General features: G+C 52.8%; 1 protein-coding gene across 2 annotated transcripts in view; it reads right to left on the bottom strand.

Annotated features, from left to right (window-relative positions):
• The window catches only part of tfr2 (transferrin receptor 2), a 55,654-nt gene extending 37,198 nt beyond the window's left edge, over window positions 1-18,456 (bottom strand). Inside the window, exons 1-3 of one of the 2 annotated variants that reach the window (XM_060854778.1) lie at window positions 18,383-18,456; window positions 1,934-2,043; window positions 1,129-1,339 (exon numbers count right to left, since the gene is read on the bottom strand). In XM_060854778.1, coding sequence (XP_060710761.1) covers window positions 1,129-1,339; window positions 1,934-1,966 — 244 coding nt within the window. In that variant the 5' untranslated portion in view covers window positions 1,967-2,043; window positions 18,383-18,456. The remainder of the gene's footprint in view (window positions 1-1,128; window positions 1,340-1,933; window positions 2,044-18,382) is intronic. The other variant, XM_060854779.1, reaches the window with a different exon arrangement.
• Between the last annotated feature and the right edge of the window lie 4,612 nt (window positions 18,457-23,068).

Here is a 23,068-nt window from a genome sequence, read left to right on the forward strand (position 1 = left end):
GCTACCATCAGTTCTGAGGAAGTGTCACTGACCCGCAACGTTAACTCTGATTTCTCTCCACAGATGCTGCCAGACCTGCTGAGATTTTCCAGCGATTTCTGTTTCTGATTTTCAGCATCCATAGAATCCCTACAGTGAGGAAACAGGCCCTACGGCCCAATAGGTCCACACGGACCCTCCGAAGACTATCCGACCCAGACTCAATCCCCTACCCAATTACGCTACATTTCCACTGACTGATCCACCCTGACCTACACATCCCTGGGCACTATGGGTAATCTAGCATGGCCAATCCACCCTAACCTACACATCGCTGGGCAAAATGGGTAATTTAGCATGGCCAATCCACCCTAACCTGCACATCCCTGGGCACTATGGGTAATTTAGCATGGCCAATCCACCCTAACCTACACATCCCTGGGCACTATGGGTAATTTAGCACGGCCAATTCACCCTAACCTGCACATCCCTGGACACTATGGGACAATTTAGCATGGCCAGTCCACCCTAATCTGCACATCCCTGGGCACAATGGGTAATTTAGCATGGCCAATCCACCCTAACCTGCACATTCCTGAACACTATGGGACACTTTAGCACGGCCAATCCCCCCTAACCTGCACATCCCTGGGCACTATGGGTAATTTAGCATAGCCAATCCCTGGGCACTATGGGTAATTTAGCATGGCCAATCCACCCTGACCTGCACATCTTTGGACTGTGGGAGGAAACTGGAGCACCCGGAGGAAACCCACGCAGACATGGGGAGAACATCGAGGCCGAAAGGTCTGTACTGCGCTGTAACGTTCTATGCTCCACACGGACAGTCGCCCTAGGGTGGAATTGAACCCAGGTCCCTGGCGCCGTGAGGCAGCAGCGCTAACCACTGTGCTGCCAGTAATGATAAATAAACAATCATGAACGATAATGCACTTTGCAACCACAAGGGATACGGGTGGGGGGGGTTGCCATCCAGCACACAGCAAGATCCCACATGAATCACCCGATGGCAATGACCCATCAGGCCGGGCCCTGTTCCAAGTGCACGGTTAGGGTCAGTCGCTAGGCGTGGGTAGGGTCAGTGAAAGGCCACCTCACGCGCACCGCCTCGACGGAACCGGCATTTACCGATGATGAGGAGGAAAAGGGCTCCCAGCACCAGGTAGAACAGGCATCTCTTTTGGTTCAGGGATCTCCGCACCACCAGGCCCACTGAGTCGCCATGCCCCGCGGGGTCTTCCTGCTCAGCACCATCCAGCTTGGTCTCCATCCTGATGGCCTGCTGCTCGTCCTCCAGCCTCTCCCTCCTGTAGGTCGAGAACGAGTGGTCCTTGGCTCCCTGTCAGATTCAAGCGAACGGAGGTGAGTGAGCTGCACCTTTCTCAGGGGAGGGAGTCCGCACAAGGGCCGACCGAGGGGATGGAGTGGGGAGGGGGATTATGAGGAGGTATATTGTGTGGGGGGGGAGGGATGGGTATAGAGGGTGGCTCAGCAGCACAAGCCCTGAGGCTTGGACTCGAGGTGGGGCTTATGGGGGGGAGTGGGCCGATGGTTCGCCAGGCATTGGACAGAGTGCCCCGCTCACACCTTCCCCCACCCGAGGGGGCTTGCGAAGGTGAGCTGAGGGCAGAGGGAGGGGGCATCTTCGTGAGGGGGGGTGTCTTCGTGAGGGAGGTGAGGTGGGATCGATAGGCCACACTGGGGAGTACGGAAGGAGGAGGAAAAGTCCCCAATTGGGCCTGTGAGGGCAGGTACGCTGAGGGAGCCTCGTCGGCCTCACCAAACCCGGTGTCGGGGTGCAGAGCATCCCATCCCAGCATCCCCTGGACTGGTCACATTCCCCAGAGACAGGTCAGAGGACAGCCTCTGGGTTAGGAGAGGGGAGGACACTAAGGAATGGGGAGAGGGGAAGGAATTGAGTTTCGGGCCTTACCACATTCAGGAGCATTGACCTGATACTTTCCATCCTTCACAAACGCAGCGCTCACCCGCTCTCTGGGTTCTCTGTGTCCTGGATAGGTTAATCCCTCACACTGTTCGATCCTGGAGGGTGAGACGACAAGAATTATTGCTGATGGATCCGGACCCCCAGACCCGAGGTTTCAGCACATTGTCCAGGGCCCAGCCTCCCACTGAGGGAATGCCACACTGCCAGCGGTACCCACCTTTCACATTAGATGTTAAACTAAGGCCACATCATCCCTCTCCCAAAGAAAACCAGAGGAGGATGAAGCCACAGGGCTCGCTCTGCTATTCAGCAAGGGAACTGAGATCACAAAATCATTTCCCATGCTTTGTAACTCGAGAGAACGTGGGTGCAGTTTGTCCAATCTCTCCTCATGGGAAAGAGTCCTTAATCCAGGAACCTCAAACTCCATCCAGGGCAGGCTGTGACCTTTCTTAGAGAAGGAGACCTACAGCCTCAGCACGGGCTGATATCGTACCATTTTCCCTCCTTGCTGCACCAGCTTTCTGTGATTTATCTAACAGAATATCTAAATGTCTCCAATTAGTAGCATGTACCAGATTTAAAACGTCTTCTGCCTTCACACCTTATAGACACAGTGGCTGCAAGAGGTCAGAGGCTGGGAATCCTGCACTGAGTAACTCAAGTGGATAGGATAGTGAAGGCGGCGTTTGGTATGCTTGCCCTTATCGGTCAGGGTATTGAGTACAGGAGTTGCGAGATCACGTTGCGGCTGTACAGGACATTGGTTAGGCCACTGTTGGAATATTGTGTGCAATTTTGCTCTCCCTCCTATTGGAAAGATGTCGTGAAACTTGAAAGATTTACAAGGACGTTGCCAGGGTTGGAGGGTTTGAGCTACAGGGAGAGGCCGAACAGGCTGGGGCTGTTTTCCCTGGAGCGTCGGAGGCTGAGGGGTGACCTTATAGAGGTTTATAAAATCATGAGGGGCGAGGATAGGGTAAATAGATGAAGTCTTTTCCCTGGGGTCGGGGAGTCCAAAACTAGAGTGCAGAGGTTTAGGGTGAGAGGGAAAAGATATAAAAGGGACCTAAGGGGCAACTTTTTCACACAGAGGGTGGTATGTGCATGGAATGAGCTGCCAGAGGAAGTGGTGGAGGCTGGTACAACTGCAACATGTAAAAGGCATCTGGATGGGTATATGAATAGGAAGGGTTTGGAGGGATATGGGCCAGGTGCTGGCAGGTGGGACTAGATTGGGTTGGGATATCTGGTCGGCATGGACGGGTTGGGCCGAAGGGTCTGTTTCTGTGCTGTACATCTCTATGAGTGTATGACCTCCTGACTCCCAAAGTCTGTCCCACTATCGACGAGGCACGGGTAAGGAGTGTGAGGGAATACTCCCCACTCGCCCTGGATGGGAGTTGCTTCAACAACACTCAAGAAGCTCGACACCATCCAGGCACCACACCTACAATCATCTTCTCCCCCTACCACCGACACAGTGTGTCATAGCAGCAGTGTGTACCATACACAAGACGCACTGCAGAAACTCACCAAAGATCCTCAGACAGACACCCACGAACACTTCCACCTGGGAGGACAAGGAGCAGCAGATACACAGGAACAGCACCCCCCTGTAAGTTCCCTCCACTCCCCATCCTGAGTTGGGAATATATCAGTCATTCCTTCAGTGTCGCTGGGTCAGAAGCTTGGAACTCCCTGCCTAAGGGTTCTGTGTGGGGGTCTCTACATAACAGGGGACTGTAGCGGATCAGGAAGGTGGGTGACCCCTACACTCTCAAGGGGTAATTAGGGACAGGGTAATAACTGCTGGACTCAGCCAGCAACGTCCCGTGCAAGATAAACGAATATTTTTGTGTTCTCGACCAATCACTTTGTAGATTCTTTTTCCGATTAATTTCCCGCCAAACGTTGTACCGTCAGCAACTTTGGAAAAGTGACACTCAAAGTCTGTCACCGACGTAAATCTGGCAGAGGGCCCTAGTCCCCAAACTGAGAACGTGACATTTAGTGATGCCCTGTTCTCCGGCCCTGCTGCAGTATTACCCACAATCCCAAGTGTTATGTGGCACCTTTGGAATATTGCAACACAAATAAACTACATCTACTGGCTCCCCCTTGTCCAGCCTCAGTGAGCTACAACTATGCACAACTTCATAGCAGGTTTGTAAAACATATGTTTTCTTTTCATGATCCCACATTTGAATTGACTTGCCCCTTATTCCTGTTGCTACGTTCCAGTGCCCCTCGCATAACTAAAGCCAGGCTAACTTTTTAACAGTTTCATTGTCGCATTCCCACTAGCATTTACTTCCCATCTCTAATTGCCCTTGAGCTGTTAAGAGTCAACGGTCCGGCGTGGTGGCTCAGTGGTTAGCGCTGCTGCCTCACGGCGCCAGGGTCCCAGTTTCACTTCCACCCCCCGGGCAACTGTCTGTGTGGAGTTTGCACGTTCTCCGTGTGTCTGCGTGGGTTTCCTCCGGGTGCTCTGGTTTCCTCCCACAATAACATAAGATGTGCAGGTTAGAGTGGATTGGCCGTGCTAAATTGCCCATAGTGTTAGGTGCATTATTCAGAGGGAAATGGATCGGGGTTGGTTAATCTTCTGGTGGTTGGTGTGGACTGGTTGGGCCGAAGGGCCTGTTTCCACACTGTAGGGAGTCTAATCTAATCAAAAACCACATTGCCATGGGTCTGGAGTCACGTGTAGGCCCAGAGTGGGTCAGGGCGATGGATTTCCTTCCCGAGAGAGCAGCAGTGAGTGATTTGATACTGACTACATGGCCACCCATTTAATTCAAGGTTTTATCAGATTCGGATTTCACCATCTGCCCTGGTGAGATTTGAACCCATGTCCCAGGAACCTGAGCCTAGAGACAATTCCTTGACGCCGCCAGCTCCTGCCTGCCACGGATCATTCCATCTTTTCGCTCCCCTCCCAGAGGGAATGCTCGGGGTGGAGGTGAAAGGAAAGGTGTTGCAGAAATCACAGGCCCTGCTGCTACTCCAAGCCCAGGCATCAGACCTTGTCCCCAGCACTGACAACGGGACCTCTGGTACCCCAAGCCCTGGTCATTGGAGCCTGTTGTATGCCACATGTCCCAGGCCTTGGTTTCTGCCTCCCAGTGCCAGGCCCTGGTTTTTACCCTCACTCCAGGCCCCACTGCACAAGGCCATGATTTTTGTCCCCTGCCCTGGACCCTAGTTTTGACCCTTTGCCAGGGCCTGGATTTTGTCCCCTCCCCTAGACCCTAGTTTTGTTCCCGTTCCAGGGCCTGGATTTTGCCCCCTCCCCAGACCCTAGTTTTGCCCCCTTTCCAGGGCCTGGATTTTGCCCCCTCTCCAGACCCTAGTTTTGCCCCCTTTCCAGGGCCTGGTTTTTTTGTCCCCTCCCCTGGACCCTAGTTTTACCCCCTTTCCAGGGCCTGTTTTTTTTGCCCCCTGCCCTGGACCCTAGTTTTTGCTCCCTTTCCAGGTCTTAGTTAATGTCTCCTGCACAAGGCCCTGGATTTTGACCCTTTGCCCTAGGCTGTGCTTTATTTCCCCTGGCCCTAGGCCCTAGTTTTTAATCCCTTGCCCCAGACTCAGGTTTCTGCTCCCTTACCCCAGACCCTGTTTTTTACCCCTGGTCCCGGGTCCTGGTTATTGCGCCCCGTTCTAGGCTCAGTTTTTTTGACCCCTTGCCCAGGCCTTAGTTGCAAGGAAAGGTGCTAGGATCTTTGGGGTGACTGAGGAATACCACAGAGGGAATTCCCTTTTGGAATGTGACGGAGGAAAGGGAGGGGATGGCATGTCTGTTGGTGTCACATGGGGTTGGTTGACCATTGACCCCACTGGGGGGGGTAAGCGGTGACAAGGGGAGGGCTGGAGCTGGGGTGGGAGAGGCAGAAGTGCTGTGAGATGGTGGGACTGACACAGTCGAAGACCCCACTCCCCAGTGCTGTTCCCATAGCAGCTAGGATGGAATCCGCCGCTGAAGAAGATGGAGGACAATCCAGTACCGCCGGGGGTCAAAGATCACAGGAAGAGCTGCCACAGAGATGGAGGAGGGGGAAGAATGAAGTGAGCTCATAGGGGAGTGTTGTCAAGGTGGATTTGGGGTTGAGGAAGGGAAGCAGCAGTGGCCTCAAATCAATTGGCAGCTTATTTCTGACAGAGGTCCAGCCTTCACCTTGGTGCTGTACCAGGGCAGCACCTGCCTCCATTTTGTCTTCTTCCCAGAATCCCCCCACAGTCCTCTCTCCTCAAAAAATTACCTGAGCTCCTCCATTTAGAGCAGCAAGGCCTAACCGTCGGGGAGTCTGACAGTCTGAAATCGAGTTTGCTTTCCATTCAACACCCCAAAGGCCTTTTGCAACAAGTGAGCCCCATGCGCACACACCCAGGCCTGGTCTCACCGTGATAGAGGCTGCTCACAATTCCTTATCAGCGATTGAGCATTTGGCTTTTTCCTAATCTCCACCCGTTCTCACTAATCGATTCATTCAGGCAGCGCTGCGATATGGTCAGGAGGTAAACGTTGGCGACAACGCCTTTGCTGCTGGCCACAAGCTTCTGGAAGGTTCTGCCAGGCAACAACAACAACAACTGGGATTTGCATGCCACCTTTACACATTCCAGAGGGCCACAGTCCGGCCGCGTGTGACACCGAGCCAAAAAATGAAGGGCCATTGAGCAACAGAGCACAATGATAACCAAAGGGACCTTTAGGTTACAGAGGGCCTTAAAGGTGGGCTGAGGGCAGGAGGTCAAGGTTCAAATCCCTCCTGACCCTGAGCTGCATCTGAACTGATTAAAAATAATTCCTAGGGGAGGCAGTTCTAGATCTCATTGCCGAGGAAGGGTCTAACAGGGACGATTAAAGTTGGGGGTCATCACAACAAGGTTAGGAATACAAGAACAAAGTTTTCTTAGACAGTTGTGGGGCTGCAGGAGGTTGTGACGATGAGGACAAAGGGTTTAAAGACGGGATCTTTAACAAAAGCAAAAATGGCTGGGCAGCCGTGGAGAGGGGGAGAGAGCGAGAGAGAGAAAGAGAGGGGGGAGAGAGTGTGTGTGTGTGTGTGTGTGTGAGAGAGAGAGAAAGGGTGAGAGGGAGAGAGAGAGGGGAGAGAGTGTGTGTGTGTGTGTGAGAGAGAGAGAAAGGGTGAGAGAGGGACAGAGAGGGGGGAGAGTGTGTGTGTGTGTGAGAGAGAAGGGGTGAGAGAGGGACGGGGGGGAGAGAGAGAGGGAGAGCGCGAGGGGAGAGAGAGTGTGTGTGTGTGAGAGAGAGAGAAAGGGTGAGAGCGGGACAGAGAGGGGGGAGAGACAGAGAGAGGGGAGAGTCTGTGTGTGTGTGTGTGTGTGAGAGACAGAGAGAAAGGGAGAGAGAGAGAAAGAGAGAGGGGGGAGACAGAGAGGGGGACACAGAGCGTGTGTGTGAAAGAGAGACAGAGAGTGTGTGTTGAGAGAGAGAGAGGGACAGAGAGAAAGGGAGAGGGGGAAGAGAGAGAGTGTGTGTGAGCGCGAGAGAGAGAAAGAGGGAGAGAGAGAGAATGTGTGTGTGAGAGAGGGAGAGAGAGAGAAAGGGAGAGAGAAGGATGGAGAGAGAGTGTGTGTGTGAGAGAGAGAGAAAGGGAGAGAGAAGGACAGAGTGTGTGTGTGTGAGAGAGAGAAAGGGAGAGGGACAGAGAAGGAGAGAGAGGGAGACGGGGGAGGGGGAGGGAGAGAGAGAGATTGGAGTGAATGTTTCGGATCCAGTCACCCTCCTTTCATGCGTTTCTTTACTAAGAAATTTGAAAAGTAATTTGAATTAGATTATTGAGAGTTCAGGAGCTGGTCAGAGTAGGTCAGGTCACATTCCCTGCCCAATATTCTCATCCAGAGACTCAGGCACATGATCCGGGCTGATGGTGTGGTGCTAAGGGAGTGCCACATTGTCAGAGGCATGGTCTTCTGGAAGAGACTTTACATCAAGGAACCCCTGAAGGTGGGTGTTAAAGATGGCTATAATGGGTTTAGGGTAAGGGTTAAGAGTAGTGTCCTCGGAACTCATCCCACAACCAACACCAAGAGAAACATTTTCTGAGTTATAGAGTCATAGAGACAGCATGGAAACACACCCTTTGGTCCAACCGGTCCATGCCGACCAGATATCCCAACCCAATCTAGTCCCATCTGCCAGCACCCGGCCCATATCCCTCCAAACCCTTCCTATCCATATACCCATCCAGATGCCTCTTAAATGTTGCAATCGTACCAGCTTCCACCACTTCCTCTGGCAGCTCATTCCATACACGTACCACCCTTTGTGTGAAAAAGTTGCCCCTTAGGTCCCTTTTATATCTTTCCCCTCTCACCCTAAACCTATGCCCTCAGGTTCTGGACTCCCCCAAGACTTTGCCTATTTACCCTATCCATGTCCCTCATAATTTTGTAAACCTCTATCAGGTCACCCCTCAGCCTCCGACGCTCCAGGGTAAACAGCCCCAGCCTGTTCAGCCTCTCCCTGTAGCTCAGATCCTCCAACCCTGGCAACAGCCTTGTAAATATTTTCTGAACCCTTTCAAGTTTTGCAACATCTTTCCGATAGGAAGGAGACCAGAATTGCATGCAATATTCCAACAGTGGCCTAACCAATGTCCTATACAGCCGCAACATGACCTCCCAACTCCTGTACTCAATGCTCTGACCAATAAAAGAAAGCATACCAAATACGTCTTCACTATCCTATCCGCCTGCGAATCCACTTTCAAGGATCTGACTGTGGGATTGTACTGTGTAAAAGATGGCTGGTGAAAATGTTCTCTAATATTACATTCCTGTTTGTGCTTTGTAAAAGTGTGACCTTGACTGGGAAGCACCCTGGTGACCTTGAGGCGATGAGGTGCTACACAAATGCACTTCCTTTGGTCTGCTGGCTGAGTTGTATCATCGTGAGGCAAGATCGAGTGAGGGTTGAACTGCGTCAGGCTCAGGCCCTTCCAATAGGCCGGGACACTCTCTCCCCGAGTCTGAGCTGTGCTGCCGTGACTTCCTGAACGGGCACCAACATTTCGACCTCGTCTCTATGCTCAGAACACAACGTGCGCTGACGGAATTTGACCCCCCCCGCAATGGTGGGAACAAACGCCCAGGAGTGAAAGTTCAATGACCATGGGAGCAATTATACTGGGACTTCATCCAGTTCACGGGATGTGGCTGCCACTGAGTAACTGCCCATCTCTAACTGACTTTTGAACCGAGTGGCTTGGTCAGCCATTTTAGAATGTGGATAAGCGTCCAGCACATCGCTGTGGGTCTGGAGTCTCAATTTTGAGAAGGACAGCAGATTTCCCTCCCTAAAGGAGTGATGAGTTTTTATGACAATTGATGATGGTTGTCATGGTCACCATCATTGATGGTAGCTTTTACTTCCAAATCTACTAATTGAATTTAGGGATTTGTACCCACGTCACTAACCTGGGCTTAATCGTTCATTAGTGGTTCTGTGGCATTACCTGTTTACTACAGCCCTTGGCCCTTGCCCTATACCCAAAGGACATTGCCCGGTTTCTCACCACGACCAACATCCAGTGCCCTCCCCGTGCGGGTTCCACCATTTGAGAAAGGGAGGGACTTTGAGCGTGAGAGAGGGCCGAAGGAGGTCTACCAGAAAGGGTAGACGAAGAAGGCTCCTGACTGACCAGGTTTGGACTGAGGGAGCTGCGGCTGATCTCCTCACTGGACCAGTATGATGGGGGTCAGCGGGCTTTCAGGACGTTGGCAGGAAACGTCAAGGCTGACCCATTTTTCTGGGTCAACAGTGAGAGGCCTGATGCCTACGAGGTGGGGAGGGGGTATAAGATTAAAAGAGAATTGGGGTATTATTTCATGGCATAATACAAGAAGGGGAGGGAGCGCAAAGGGACAATGTTCTCCAGAGAGCAGGCATTGAGCTGATGGGCAGAATGGCCGGTTTCTGTCATCACCTAAAGCATAGAGACAGGCCCTTCAGCCTAAACTGGTCCATGCCGACCAAAACATCCATCCACGCGAACCCCATTTCCCTACACTTGGCCCATATCCTTCTAAACCTTTCCTGTCCATTCTTTGTCCAAATGCCTTTCAGATGTTGTTACTGTACCCACCTCAACCACTTCCCCTGGCAGCTCACTCCATACGTGCACCACTGTCTGTGTAAAAAAAGTTGCCCTCCGGATCCCTTTTATTCTTTCCCCTCTAACCTTAAACTGATGTGTCTTGTTCTCGGTTCCCCAACCTTCTGATTGGATGGCAGAACCCCTACCTCTGGGCCGAGACAATCCAGGTTCAAGACCCTCCTGCCCCAGAGACATTCCACACTGTAACTTGGGTGTAACTCTTGGCCCCAGATGTAATGTGAACTGGTCACTGACCTCTCTCTCTCTCTTCTCTCTCTCTGTGTCTCTCTCTGCCTTGTATTTGGCCTATCTCTCAAGAACAGGAGTGCAGATGGGGCACGGTGGGTGGGGGAGGGGAACGTGTATGGAAGAGAGACGCCCATGAGATTGGGCGTCAACACCATGCGGAGACCCGGCAAGCCATGGACTCTTCCCGGAGGAGGCCGGGTGAGAGCACAGCAGCTCGACTTCCTGGAACGGTGTCAGAGAGGAGCTGGAGAAAGCCCCCCAAGCAAGCGGGCGCTGAATTCTACTGTTTCCTCCAAAGCCTCAGAATCCCAGGCCCCAATGAGGCATCAGTGGGAAGGCATGTTGGATGAAGGCTTTGCTCAACTTCCCTGCTCTCTGTTGTCCTCCTCCCCCCCCTCCCCTCACAGCTTGCCAAGTGGGTACCCAATAATTTAGTTCCGGGCGCTACCCTCAGGGTGAGATGGTTTTTCCCCACCCCATGGCTTCCCCAAACCTTCCGCTGACGTTGCGACCCCCGGTTTTTATGGGTGTGTTCCTGGTCAGGACAATGTTTGCCCCATCCAGGGCCACCGGGGGGTTCGTAGACCTCAATCTCAGCCTTCCAAGAGTAACAAACATCATCGCTGAAGCCCACCAGTCCCACCCTCACAAACCTCCCACTCACCTCCTTCTGCCCCTCGCCAATGCCCTCACACCTTTCCCTCTTGGTTGGTGATGGATCCCCATCACATTGCTCCAGCCTTGGTCTTCAGAGCAGAATTGGACCATCAAATCATGGCTGAACTGATCACCCTCAACTCCTCTTGTTCCCCCCCCCCCCACTTCATGGGCCTTGCTTCCTTAAATCGAGCTTCATACCACAGGAGCAGAATTAGTCCATTCGGCCCATCAAGTCAGCTCCACCATTCGATCATGGCTAACATGCTTCTCAACCACATTCTCCTGCCTTCCCCCACCCCGTAACACTTGAATCCCCCCTCATCAATCAGGAACCTATCCATCTCTGTCTCAAAGACACTCAATGACTTACCCTCCACAGTCCTCTGGGGCAAATCACTCCAGAGATTCCCCACCCTTTGGCTAAAGAGGTTCCTCCTCATCTCAGGTCATCCATTCACCCTGAGGTAGTGCCCTCAGGCCCTGCTCTCTCCCACCTAGTGGAAAAATCTCCATTCCATCTAGGCCTCTCGGTACTGTGACTCCAACTCAAGTCAGCTTTAACATTCTATCCCACCCCAGATCAGACCCACCCTGGGCAGGAGAGGGATTTGGGAAAGATATGGGGCAAAACTAAATTAAAGTGGTTCTGGTAAACCGGGAGAGACCTGCCCCATGTATAGGATCTGCTGCGTTATTTTTGAACAAACTAAACAGGACCGTGGCTCAGTGGTTAGCACCGCTGCCTCACAGCGCCAGGGACCCAGGTTTGATTCCAGCCTCAGGCAACTGTCTGTGTGGAGTTTGCACGTTCTCCCCGTGTCTGCGTGGGTTTCCTCCGGGTGCTCTGGTTTCCTCCCACAATCCAAAGATGTGCAGGTTAGGGTGGATTGGCCATGCTAAATTACCCATAGTGTTCAGGGATGTGCAGGTTAGGGTGGATTGGCCGTGCTAAATTACCCATAGTGTTCAGGGATGTGCAGGTTAGGGTGGATTGGCCGTGCTAAATTACCCATAGTGCCCAGGGATGTGCAGGTTAGGGTGGATTGGTCATGCTAAATTACCCATAATGCTCAGGGATGTGCAGGTTAGGGTGGATTGGCCATGTAAGTTAACCATAGTGTTCAGGGATGTATATGTTAGGGTGGATTGGCCGTGCTAAATTACCCTATAGTGCCCAGGGATGTGTAGGTTAGGGTGGATTGGCCGTGCTAAATTACCCATAGTGCCCAGGGATGTGCAGGTTGGGGGGATTGGCCATGCTAAATTACCCATAGTGCCCAGGGATGTGCAGGTTAGGGTGGATTGGCCGTGCTAAATTACCCAGAGTGCTCAGGGATGTGCAGGTTAGGGTGGATTGGTCATGCTAAATTATCCATAGTGTTCAGGGATGGGCAGGTTAGGGTGGATTGGTCATGCTAAATTACCCATAGTGCCCAGGGATGTGCAGGTTAGGGTGGATTGGCCGTGCTAAATTATCCATAGTGTTCAGGGATGGGCAGGTTAGGGTGGATTGGCCGTGTAAATTAACCGTAGTGTTCAGGGATGTATAAGTTAGGGTGGATTGGCCGTGCTAAATTACCCATCATGTTCAGGGATGCATAGATTAGATGGATTATTCAGGGATAAATAGAGAGTAATAGGGTAGGGGAATGGGTCTGGGTGGGTTACTCTTTGGGGAGGTCAGTGTGAACTTGTTGGGCCGAAGGGCCTGTTTCCACACTGTAGGGGATTCTATGATTCAGTTGGATGGTGACGGTGCAGTGGGAATGTCTCTGGGCCAGTGATCTACAGCTCTAGGCCATGGGTTCAGCTCCCACCATTGGCAGCTCTGAATTCAATTGTCTATAAACTTCCAATCAGGTTGACTGAGTGAGGGAATGGGATCTGCCAGTCTTACATGGTGTGGATCTACACGTGACTCCACACCCACAGTGAGGGGAGCGAGCCAGCCCCTTGAAGGGGCGGATAGGGATGGGAAACACGTGCTGCTCCCAGCCAGCAATGCCCACGTCCCGTGAAAAGAATAATTTACAAACGTGCTCCCTCCTCCTCCACCCCTCCTACTCTTGTAATTTGCAAAATAAATTCGACCGTGAGACCCTCCCAGTCACCAAAGGTGTACCCCTTCTCCCGTCTCCCCTCTCCAAGCGAGTGTGATAGCTCCCACTGTAGAATAGCCTCTCCATAGCCTGACTCGGTGTCTTAAATGGTAGATGTCTGACAGACCAGAATTGGAGGAGTTGAAGGTTAGGGATAGTTACTGTCCAAGCCGCAGTGTGGACAGACCACATCCAAAGTCTCCCTGATGAAGTTCAATGGGGGGGTCAGAACAGACTCGAGGGGCCAAGTGGCCTACCACTGTTCCTATTCTTTATTCTCTTTGTAGAAAGCGGCCAAGTAGTGGGTCTGATAAGGGAATCACCCCAGGCTTGGTGGGCCGTAGGGCCTGTTGCTGCGCTGTAATTATCATTGCGCTATTTATTCCAGAGTCATGGGTCAAGGGGCAAGGTCCACGCGATTTGGGACGTGCGAGAGGCAGAGAGAGCTCTCAGGGTGGGGGAGGGGGGAGCCACGTGTCAGGGAATAGTCTCCCTGGAATACCAGTCGGATTCGATCTCCAGACCTTCGACTTGGGGCAGGAAGTGGCGGGGTGGGGGAGTTCAACGTACGCGGCTTCGATGTGGGTGGCCCCAGAATATGGCCGCTGTCACAAGGGTCAAAGGCTGAAGGTCATCTGGCCCGTCTGCCTCTCACTACTCATTTACCTCGAACGTCACAAATCGAGGATTCAGTATCCCAGAGGGTGGAGGTCAGTTCCCTAGATCCTCCTCACACCGAAGGTGCCCACCACAGTAAAGGTTCCGGAGATGTCCTTCCTTCCCCGGGCTCTGGATCAGCCTGACCTCTGTGGGCCCACATTCTACCTATGTATCGCCAGCCCTTGTGCGCACACTGCCACAACATCTCACACTGCCACATTCCAGTCCACCAACGCCTCCATTTTAAAATTCTCCCCTGCTTGTCCTTCATTCCCACGTCCCTCTCTCTCTGACATCTCTGCCCTCCAACATCGGCAGCCCCTCCAGCTCCCTCGGATTTTAATCGCGGCCCAGGCCATCCCCTTGCTGCCGCGCCTTGGTTTCTTTCGGGTAATCGCTGCTGTGGAGAGCCTGGCTGGTACATAAATGCATGTCACTTTCATCACGGCTGAGGCCATGGAGCAGGGCAATTCCCCTGGCTGAGTTGGGGGTACAGTGTGTTACACCGGACCTGGGGGTGGGGGCTCTGTTCCTGATACCCCATTCCGAGGGCTGAATGGCCTGCTCCTGATCCTGTTGTCCACGTTTCTAAGACGGCGTGTAGGTTCGATGGGCTGAACGGCCTACGTTTTCCCTCTGGCTTCTATCCCGTGCTGTGCCATGCCAGGTAAGTTTTTAGGGAGACAGGCAGAGTGGGAACGGCCCACATCTCTGCAAGGCCCCTCTCCTCACTCCCATCTCCATGGCGACCGCCCACTGACCACCACAGGAAGCAGAGTGGGTCTCAAGGCTGGTTTAGCAATCAGGATGGTGTTGGGTATGACCGTGGGGAGGGCTGGCTGAAGTGCGGAGCTGCCCCTCTATTCCGCGCATGACTGCTTTCTCGCTGTCAGCGCGAGGGAGCCGACATATGGAACTTTCTAGAAGGTCTTGGCGAGCACCGCCAGTCCCCTGCTGGTCAGTCAGTCAGAGTGGAAAGGATTGAGTTTGACATCTCGTTGGCTTCATCGACGTGCTTGTGACGCTGCCAAACTGATGTGCCGCCATTTCGGGTTGTATCGGGAAATGTGTGCGGCCGACCCCTGCACTTCAAGATCCCTGAGCTGTTAAAAGGTCACCTCTTGCCAGTGGAGGCTCAGTGGGATTCAGAGTCAGGGTCTTGTGAACCCCAAGCAGGTTTTGAGGCCTACCAAAAGAGGGCTGACGCTGCAGTAGCCAGCCACAATAGCTTCTGGGTTACCCATCTTCGGACTGTAGAAAAATCCCCAGATATCATAACGTTCCAGTCACCATCAAACAGGCTATTCAGCCCGTCTGGGATTTATACACTGCACGGACGCTCTACGTTGTGACCTGACTAAGGCAGAAGTAGACTCTTGGCTGACAAAGGAAGCGATGGCGGCCAGGGAAAGGTGGCAGGGTGGATCTTCTTGTGTCTGCCTTTCAACATACCCTACCTCCTCCAGGTGTTCAACTGAATTTGGAAGGCGCCAACCACCGTAAAGAAAAGCCCCATCTGATTTGCTAATGGCCCTTCGGGGAGGGAAAAATCTGTCCTGACCCTGGCTTCGGCCTACACCTGACCCGAGCCCTGCAGCAAGATGGCCGACACGTCATTGCTGTCTGAAACGCCCTTGAAGTGAGTGGCGTGGCCAAATTAGGAATGGGTAACAAACGTTGTGCTGTGAAAGCATAAACGAGAAAATAAATCGCAGACATTTTTCCTGAATTGGGTGACTGTTTTGCATGTCTACCCGTTGGTCATTTTAGCAGCCCTCTCTCAGATCAGCCATGATCAGCCATTTCCTCTCGGTAAAGGAGGCTCCTGCCTGTCACGAACTCTCAGTCCTTAGCGTGAGAGGGTTTTATACGTCTCGTTTGTACCCCTGCTTCGGGTAAACTGAGTTTGGCCTAACCGACCCCATCGAACCCGCCTCCCAAAGCGCGTGAGGAACTGCCCCATGTGTTAGCGGTTCGGTTGCTAGTTACCGTGCCAAATGTCTGCAGGCTACGGGCCAGAGTAGGCTGCTTAACAAAATATCGCTGAAAGTATGAAAACCGCAAAGGATTAATGCCCGCCCTCCCAGAGACTGAGGGCCATTAGTCAGAGAAAAGGCAGTGCACCCATATCTCACAGCTGCAGATGGAGCAGCAACATCGATGTGCATTCGCCTAGCACCCTTTTGCGTCCAAGTGCTTCGCAGGATCCTGGGCCGACTCAGGAGAAACGAGGACCCCTCCTCCACCCCTGATTCAAGAGGGAGCGTGAGAGAGATGGAAGCGGAGAGGTTGAAGGAGGGAGTTCCAGGCAGCTAAAGGAGCAGTGGGCAATGGCGGGGTGGGGGGATTCAAGCCCATGGGTGGTAGGGGAGACACTTAAATTGGATTTGTAGGGACGTGAAGACCCACAGGACTGCAGGAGATGGGGAATAGCGAGATAGTGAGGGGGGTGGCTTTGAAATATGTGCGTCGAGATCACTTTACCTCAGAACCATGTGGCATCCAATCCAGGAACGTCGCAGACCAGCTGGGGACTTAGCCCCTCATTCCTTCACCACCACCCCTTCCCCCTTCATCCTTTTGCATTTCCCTGCTCCCCCTCACCCCTTCAAGTTGCCCACCCCTTAATTACATCTTGGACTGAACTCTGGGCCCTGTCAGAGGGGCACGGCTGTGGGGCTTGACATCACATGTAGGCTGGGCGGGGGGGGGTAAAGATGGTGGATTTACCTCCCTAAAGGGGCATAATAGAGCCCACAGCCATCGATGACAGTGTCACAAAGACAGCCTTTCAATTCAGTTGAACACCTGAAGGATCCATCGAACAGGCAGATACACAATGTACAAACTCCTACCACAAGTGACAGCTGAGGCTAAATGTTTAAGTCGAGGTTTTTTAAAATGGGATTTAATAGAATCCCTACAGTGTGGAAACAGGCCATTCGGCCCAACAAATCCACACCAACCCTCCGGAGAGTATCCCAACCAAACGTTCCCTATTACTCTATATTTACTCCTGACTAATCCCCCCTGAATTACACATCCCCGAACACTATGGGTAATTTAGCACGGCCAATGCACCTTAACCTACACATCCCCGAACACTATGGGTAATTTAGCACGGCCAATCCACCCTAAACTGCACATCTTTGGATTGTGGGAGGAAAGCAGAGCACCTGGAGGAAAATCATGCAGACAAGGGGAGAATGTGCAAACTCCACACGGACAGTCAGCCGAGGTTGGAATCGAACCTGGGTCCCTGGCGCTGTGAGGCAGCGGTGCTAACCGCTGAGCCACCGTGCTGCCCCAATTTGTAGCTCCTGTCATTACGGTGTGAGCCCAGAGTTCTGGATCACAGTTACATCATCGCCTCCCTCTCAGCAGCCATCAATGGCCCCCAGACTGCCCTATCTCACAGCTGCAGGCGGGGACAGCAACGTGGATGTGCATTTGCCTAGCACCCGGTCAACTCGCAGCCGTTCTCCTCCTGCCAACTTCCTTTCCCCCAATCCTGCCACCCCTAGCTCAGACAGCAAACACGTCTGAATTTTTCGCATCCTTTTCAATCCACCTGGTTGAGCTTGCACCTTCATTCCCTCGACGCAAGGGAGTTTCAGCTCCTGGTGAGTTTGAGCAGGGCTACCTGTCTAGCTGAGGAGGGGTGCGGTCCAAAGCCGAGAGCCCCGTCCCTCGGGAGTTTCCCCTGAGCTTAGCGTGTCTTCTGCCCTCTCTATCCCCGCACCCTTTGACGTTACTCTATGCCCTCACCCGCTTACACAGAGTCGTACAGCACGGAAACAGACCCTTCGGACCAACTCATCCACGTTTCCCAAACTGAACCAGTCCCACTTGCCTGCGTTTGGGCCACTTCCCTGTAAACCCTTCTGTTTTCCGTGACCTTATCTTTGTAACATAATTGTACCAGCCCCTGGCACTTTTGTCTCACAGCCCCTTCCAAACACGCACCAACCTCTGCGTGGAAACATTGCCCCTCGGGTCCCCTCTTAACTCATTCCTCTCTCGCCTTGAACTTCTGATTTTGCACTCCCTTACCCTGGGGGATATTAGCGTGGCTACTTCAGAAAAGATTTACTTGGATCGGGATACCTGGTCGGCATTGGGCCGAAGGGTCTGTTTCCGTGCTGTACATCTCTATGACTCTGTTTACCCCCAACCCTCATGATGTTGTAAACCTCTATAAGGTCACCCCTCAGCCTCCAACACTCCAGGGAAAACAGCCCCAGCCTCTCAAACCAACCAGTCCCTTTTCTGCACCTTTCCCAGTTTAATAACATCCTCCTTACAGGAGGGCAATCAGAATTGTACACAGTACTCCAAAAGTGGCCTAACCAATGTCCTGAACCGCACTGAGCTCAGATGGTTCTAGACTCAGTGAACTCTAAGCGTAGCATTTTACAATTCTACATTTGACAATTGCCTGTTCCTCTCCAAATAGAAGCTGCTTCGGAAATAGCCCCCCCGCCTCTCTCTTTCTGGGGCGTGAGGGAGTTGGGGGGGTTGGGGAGGGAGGTGTTCAGGTCCCCTTCCCTCCCCCGTCCTGATTAAACACCCTCTCCCATACCTTTCCCCACTCTGACACGAACCAAGACGAGGAGCGATTGCACATTAAAAGGACGACTCACCCACCAGCAGGTCCGTGTCCCGAGTGTCAGAGGTGTCACAGAGACAAGCCCTTTCCCAATTTACTGACAGACCGTCAGCCATTGGCTGATCTGTCTCCTCCCACCCCCTGAGCTGCCTGATTAACCCTTGGTGTGGCCCGGAGATAGGGTAACTCCCATCTGCCTTACGGACTCGCCCCACCTTTGAGGGGATGGGGCAGTTTGAGGGGAAGATTCCGAGGGTCTGCTCGGGTCTTTGACATCGGGGAAGAGAGCGGAGATGAGATTGCAGCAGGAGGGGCGCAGAAGCGAGGGGTGGTATTTGTCGAAGAGGGATGCATTTGGTCTAGTTTTTGGACAGAGTCAAATTCCAGTATTTGTTTGTTTCTGGGATGTGCAGAACGGAACTGCGTTTGTGACTCTGAAGATATTTTTGCTGTGAACAAAGTATATATTTGAAATAAGCACCTCAGTAAATACAGTCAGGAGAAGCCGGGGAACAGCGGGAATTGCCCCCACGGGGAATTGAGGTGGATAGGGAGGATAGAGTTAAGATTAGATAGATAGGTAACTTACAGTGTGGAAACTTCGGCCCAACAAGTCCACACCGACCCTCCGAAGAGCAACCCACCCAGACCCATTCCCATACACTTACCCCTTCACCTAACACTACGGGCAATTTAGCATGGCCAATTCACCCTGACCTGCACATCTTTGGACTGTGGGAGGAAACTGGAGCACCCGGAGGAAACCCACGCAGACACGGGGAGAATGTGCAAACTCCACACAAGCAGTCACCCGGGGTGGGGATTGAACCTGGGTCTCTGGCGCTGAGGCAGCAGTGCTAACCACTGAGCCACCCATGAGTTAAGGAGAAGCTGTATTGGCGGGAGGGTGAGGGAAGAGAGGAGGTGGTGGGGAAGGAGAAGAAGTTGTTCCAGGGCTAGTACAGAGCAGACGGACCGAACGGCTGACTCTTGCATGTGGTATATTCGAGGTGACTGACAAGCTGAAGGCACTGGGCCACGGTGATAAGGTGACCGTTTCACTTTACTTCAGCAGATAAAAGCCACATTTGAGGTGGCAGGGGATGGTCACAGAGATAGTGGGGGGTGGGGACGGAGAAGGGGGAAGAGGGGGGAGGTGGGGGCCTGACCACACCAAGCTTCCCTGAAGAGAGAGGAAATTATTGTAAAATGCCACCTCAGAGTTCGCCGAGGTCACAGAGTCATAGAGATGTACAGCACGGAAACAGACCCTTCGGCCCAACCCGTCCATGCCGACCAGATATCCCAACCCAATCTCGTCCCACCTGCCCGGCCCATTTCCCTCCAAACCCTCCCTATTCATATACCCATCCAGATGCCTCTTAAATGCTGTAATTGTACCAGCCCCCACCACATCCTCTGGCAGCTCATTCCATACACGTACCACCCTCTGTGTGAAAAAGCTGCCCCTTAGGTCTCTTTTATATCTTTCCCCTCTCACCCTAAACCTATGCCCCTCTAGTTCTGGACTCCCCGACCCCAGGGAAAAGACTTTGTTTATTTACCCTATCCATGTCCCTCATGATTTTGTAAACCTCTATAAGGTCACCCCTCAGCCTCCGACGCTCCAGGGAAAACAGCCCCAGCCTGTTCAGCCTCTCCCTATAGCTCAAACCCTCCAACCCCAGCAACATCCTTGTGAATCTTTTCTGAACCTTTTCAAGTTTAGAGGTGAGCTAACTCAAAACGAGAACCACTGGGGCCTTCAGTAAATGAGGCAGCTTCAAATCAGAGAGTGGGATTAAAGCATCCCCAGGATCACGTGGGAATTGGACCTGAGTCTCCTGGGTCAGACGTGGGGACACTACCACCTGAACCTTCCTTTGGGAAAATATTGTCCTAGGTCCAGCCATCTTCAGCAATGACCTTCCCTCCGTCATAAGGCCAGAAGTGGGGGATGTTCGCCGATGAATGTACAATGTTCGGTACAATTCGCCACTCCTCAGATACTGAAGTGTCCAAACGCAACAAGATGGGGATAATATCCAGGCTTGGGCTGACAAGTGGCGAGTATCATCTGTGCCACACAAATGCCAGGCTGTGACCATCACCAATCTGCCCACTGGCCCCTTGACATTTAGTGGTATTACCATCACTGAATTCGACCCCCCATCAACATCCTGGGGGTTGCCATTGACCAGACCTTCAGCTGAAATCACCACGTCAACACAACGGCTACCAGAGCGGGTCAGATCAGCCAGGCTGGAGGAACACAGCAAGCCCAGACAGCATCAGGAGGTGGAGAGGTCAACTATTCAGGGTGTGATCCTTCTTCAGGACTGGTGGTGGGTGTGGGGGGAGCTGTAGGTAAAGGTGGTGGCGCGAGCAGGGTGGTGAGGTGGGGATAGGTGAAGACAGGTAGAGGGTACGACCAGGTTGGTCAGTCGGGGGAATGGACCCGGTTGGTGGCAGGGAAGGGGAGGGGGATGGGAAAGGAGTTTATTTGGAATCGGAGAACCCAATGTTGAGTCGTCCGTGCTGTAGGCTGCCCAGGAGGGAGATGAGGTGTTGTTCCTCCATTTTGTGGTGTGGTTTGTTGTGGCAATGAAGGAGGCCAAGGATGGTCATGTTGGAAAGGGAGGGGGAGGGGGAATTAAAATGGGCCGGGTCTGGGAGGTCCAGTTGGCTCCTGCGGGCCTGGCTGAGATACTTGGTGAGACATAGAACATAGAAAAATACAGCGCAGTACAGGCCCTTCGGCCCTCGATGTTGCGCCGACCGAAGCCTACCTAACCTACACTAGCCCAATAACCTCCATATGCTTATCCAATGCCCGCTTAAATGACCATAAAGAGGGAGAGTCCACCACTGATACTGGCAGGGCATTCCATGAACTCACAACCTGCTGAGTTTACGCGTGGTCTCACCGATGTACACGTGAGCAAGTCAGAGGCGAGGAATCCTGCAGCGAGTAACTCCCCTCCGGACTCCCCAAAGTCTGTCTAACACCCACAACCCAGGGGTGTGAGGGAATACTCCCCACTCGCCCCTGGATGGGGGCAGCTCCAACAACACTCGAGAAGCTCGTCACCATCCAGGGACAAAGTAGCCCCCTACTGGATTGGCCCCACATCCATAAGCATCCCCTCCCTCCACCACCGACGCTCAGTAACAGCAGGGTGTACCATCTACAAGATGCGCTGCAGAAACTCACCAAAGATCCTCAGACAGCACCTTCCAAACCCATGAGCACTTCCATCTAGAAGGACAAGGGCAGCAGATACATGGGGACACCAGCCCCTGCAAGTTCCCCTCTGAGTCATTCCCCATCCTGACCTGGAAATATATCGGCTGTTCCTTCAGTGTCACTGGGTCAGGGTCCTGCAGCTCACTCCCTAAGGGCATTGTGGGTCTCCCCACAGCACACACACTGCAGCGGGCTCACCCCAACCTCTCAAGGGGGCAATAAATGTTTGGCCAATCAGGCCCCAGAATGCATTTAAAACGTATGTCCAGTATTGGCCCTTTGGGTGGAACAAGGTACTTTCTCACCCTTGTCTTTGCCCGTGGTTGTTGAGGGCCTGGGGGAGGTAATGACGCTCTGAGGAGAGAGGGAGTGTGAGAGAGAGAGAGCACGTGTGTGTCAGAGAGAGAGAGAAAAAATGTGTGTGAGAGCGCGAGTGTGTGTGTGAGAGGGTGTGTGTGTGAGAGAGAGAGAGAGGATGTGTGTGTGAGACAGTATGTGTTGTGAGAGGGACGGGTATGTGTGTGAGAGAGAGTGAGTGTGTGTGAGAGAGAGTATGTGTGTTGAGACAGAGAGAGTATGTGTATGTGAGAGCGTGTGTGAGAGAAAGCAAGTGTGTGAGCGCGAGTGTTTGAGAGAGAGTATATGTGTGTGAGAGAGAGAGTGTGAGACAGAACGAGTAGATGTGAGAGAGAGTGCGTGTGTGAGAGAGAGAGCATGTGTGAGAGAGAGCATGTGTGTGAGAGGGAGAAAGAGAGTGTGTGTGTGAGAGAGAGAAGGTATGTGTGAGTGAGAGAGTGTGTGTGAGAGAGTATATGTATGTGAGAGAAAGCGAGTGTGTTTTGAGAGAGAGTATGTGTATGTGAGAGAGAATGTGCGTACGTGAGAGTGTGTGTGAGTGAAAGATTGTGTGTGGGAGAGTGTGTATGGGAGTGTGTGTGTGTGTGTGTGGAGACTCTCAGTAATGGGGTTTGGATTTGGGGAGTGGTCTCCAGCTTATTCCTGATGAAGGGCTTATGCTCGAAACGTCGAATTCTCTATTCCTGAGATGCTGCCTAACCTGCTGTGCTTTGACCAGCAACACATTTGCAGGAGTGGTCTCAGTAGTTGGGGTCAGAGTTGGGGAGGGGTCTCTGTATTGGGGACGGTGAGTTGGGGAGGGGTCTCTGTATTGGGGACGGTGAATTGAGGAGGGGTCTCTGTATTGGGGAGTGTGAGTTGGGGAGGGATCTCTGTATTGGGGATGGTGAGTTGGGGAGGGGTCTCTGTATTGGGGAGTGTGAGTTGGGGAGGGGTCTCTGTTTTGGGGATGGTGAGTTGGGGAGGGGTCTCTGTTTTGGGGATGGTGAGTTGGGGAGGGGTCTCTGTATTGGGGACAGTGAGTTGGGGAGGGGTCTCTGTATTGGGGAGTGTGAGTTGGGGAGGGGTCTCTGTATTGGGGAGTGTGAGTTGGGGAGGGATCTCTGTATTGGGGAT

This window comes from Hemiscyllium ocellatum, chromosome 44 (genome assembly GCF_020745735.1).
Source record: "Hemiscyllium ocellatum isolate sHemOce1 chromosome 44, sHemOce1.pat.X.cur, whole genome shotgun sequence".
In the NCBI taxonomy this organism is placed as follows: Eukaryota; Metazoa; Chordata; class Chondrichthyes; order Orectolobiformes; family Hemiscylliidae; genus Hemiscyllium; species Hemiscyllium ocellatum.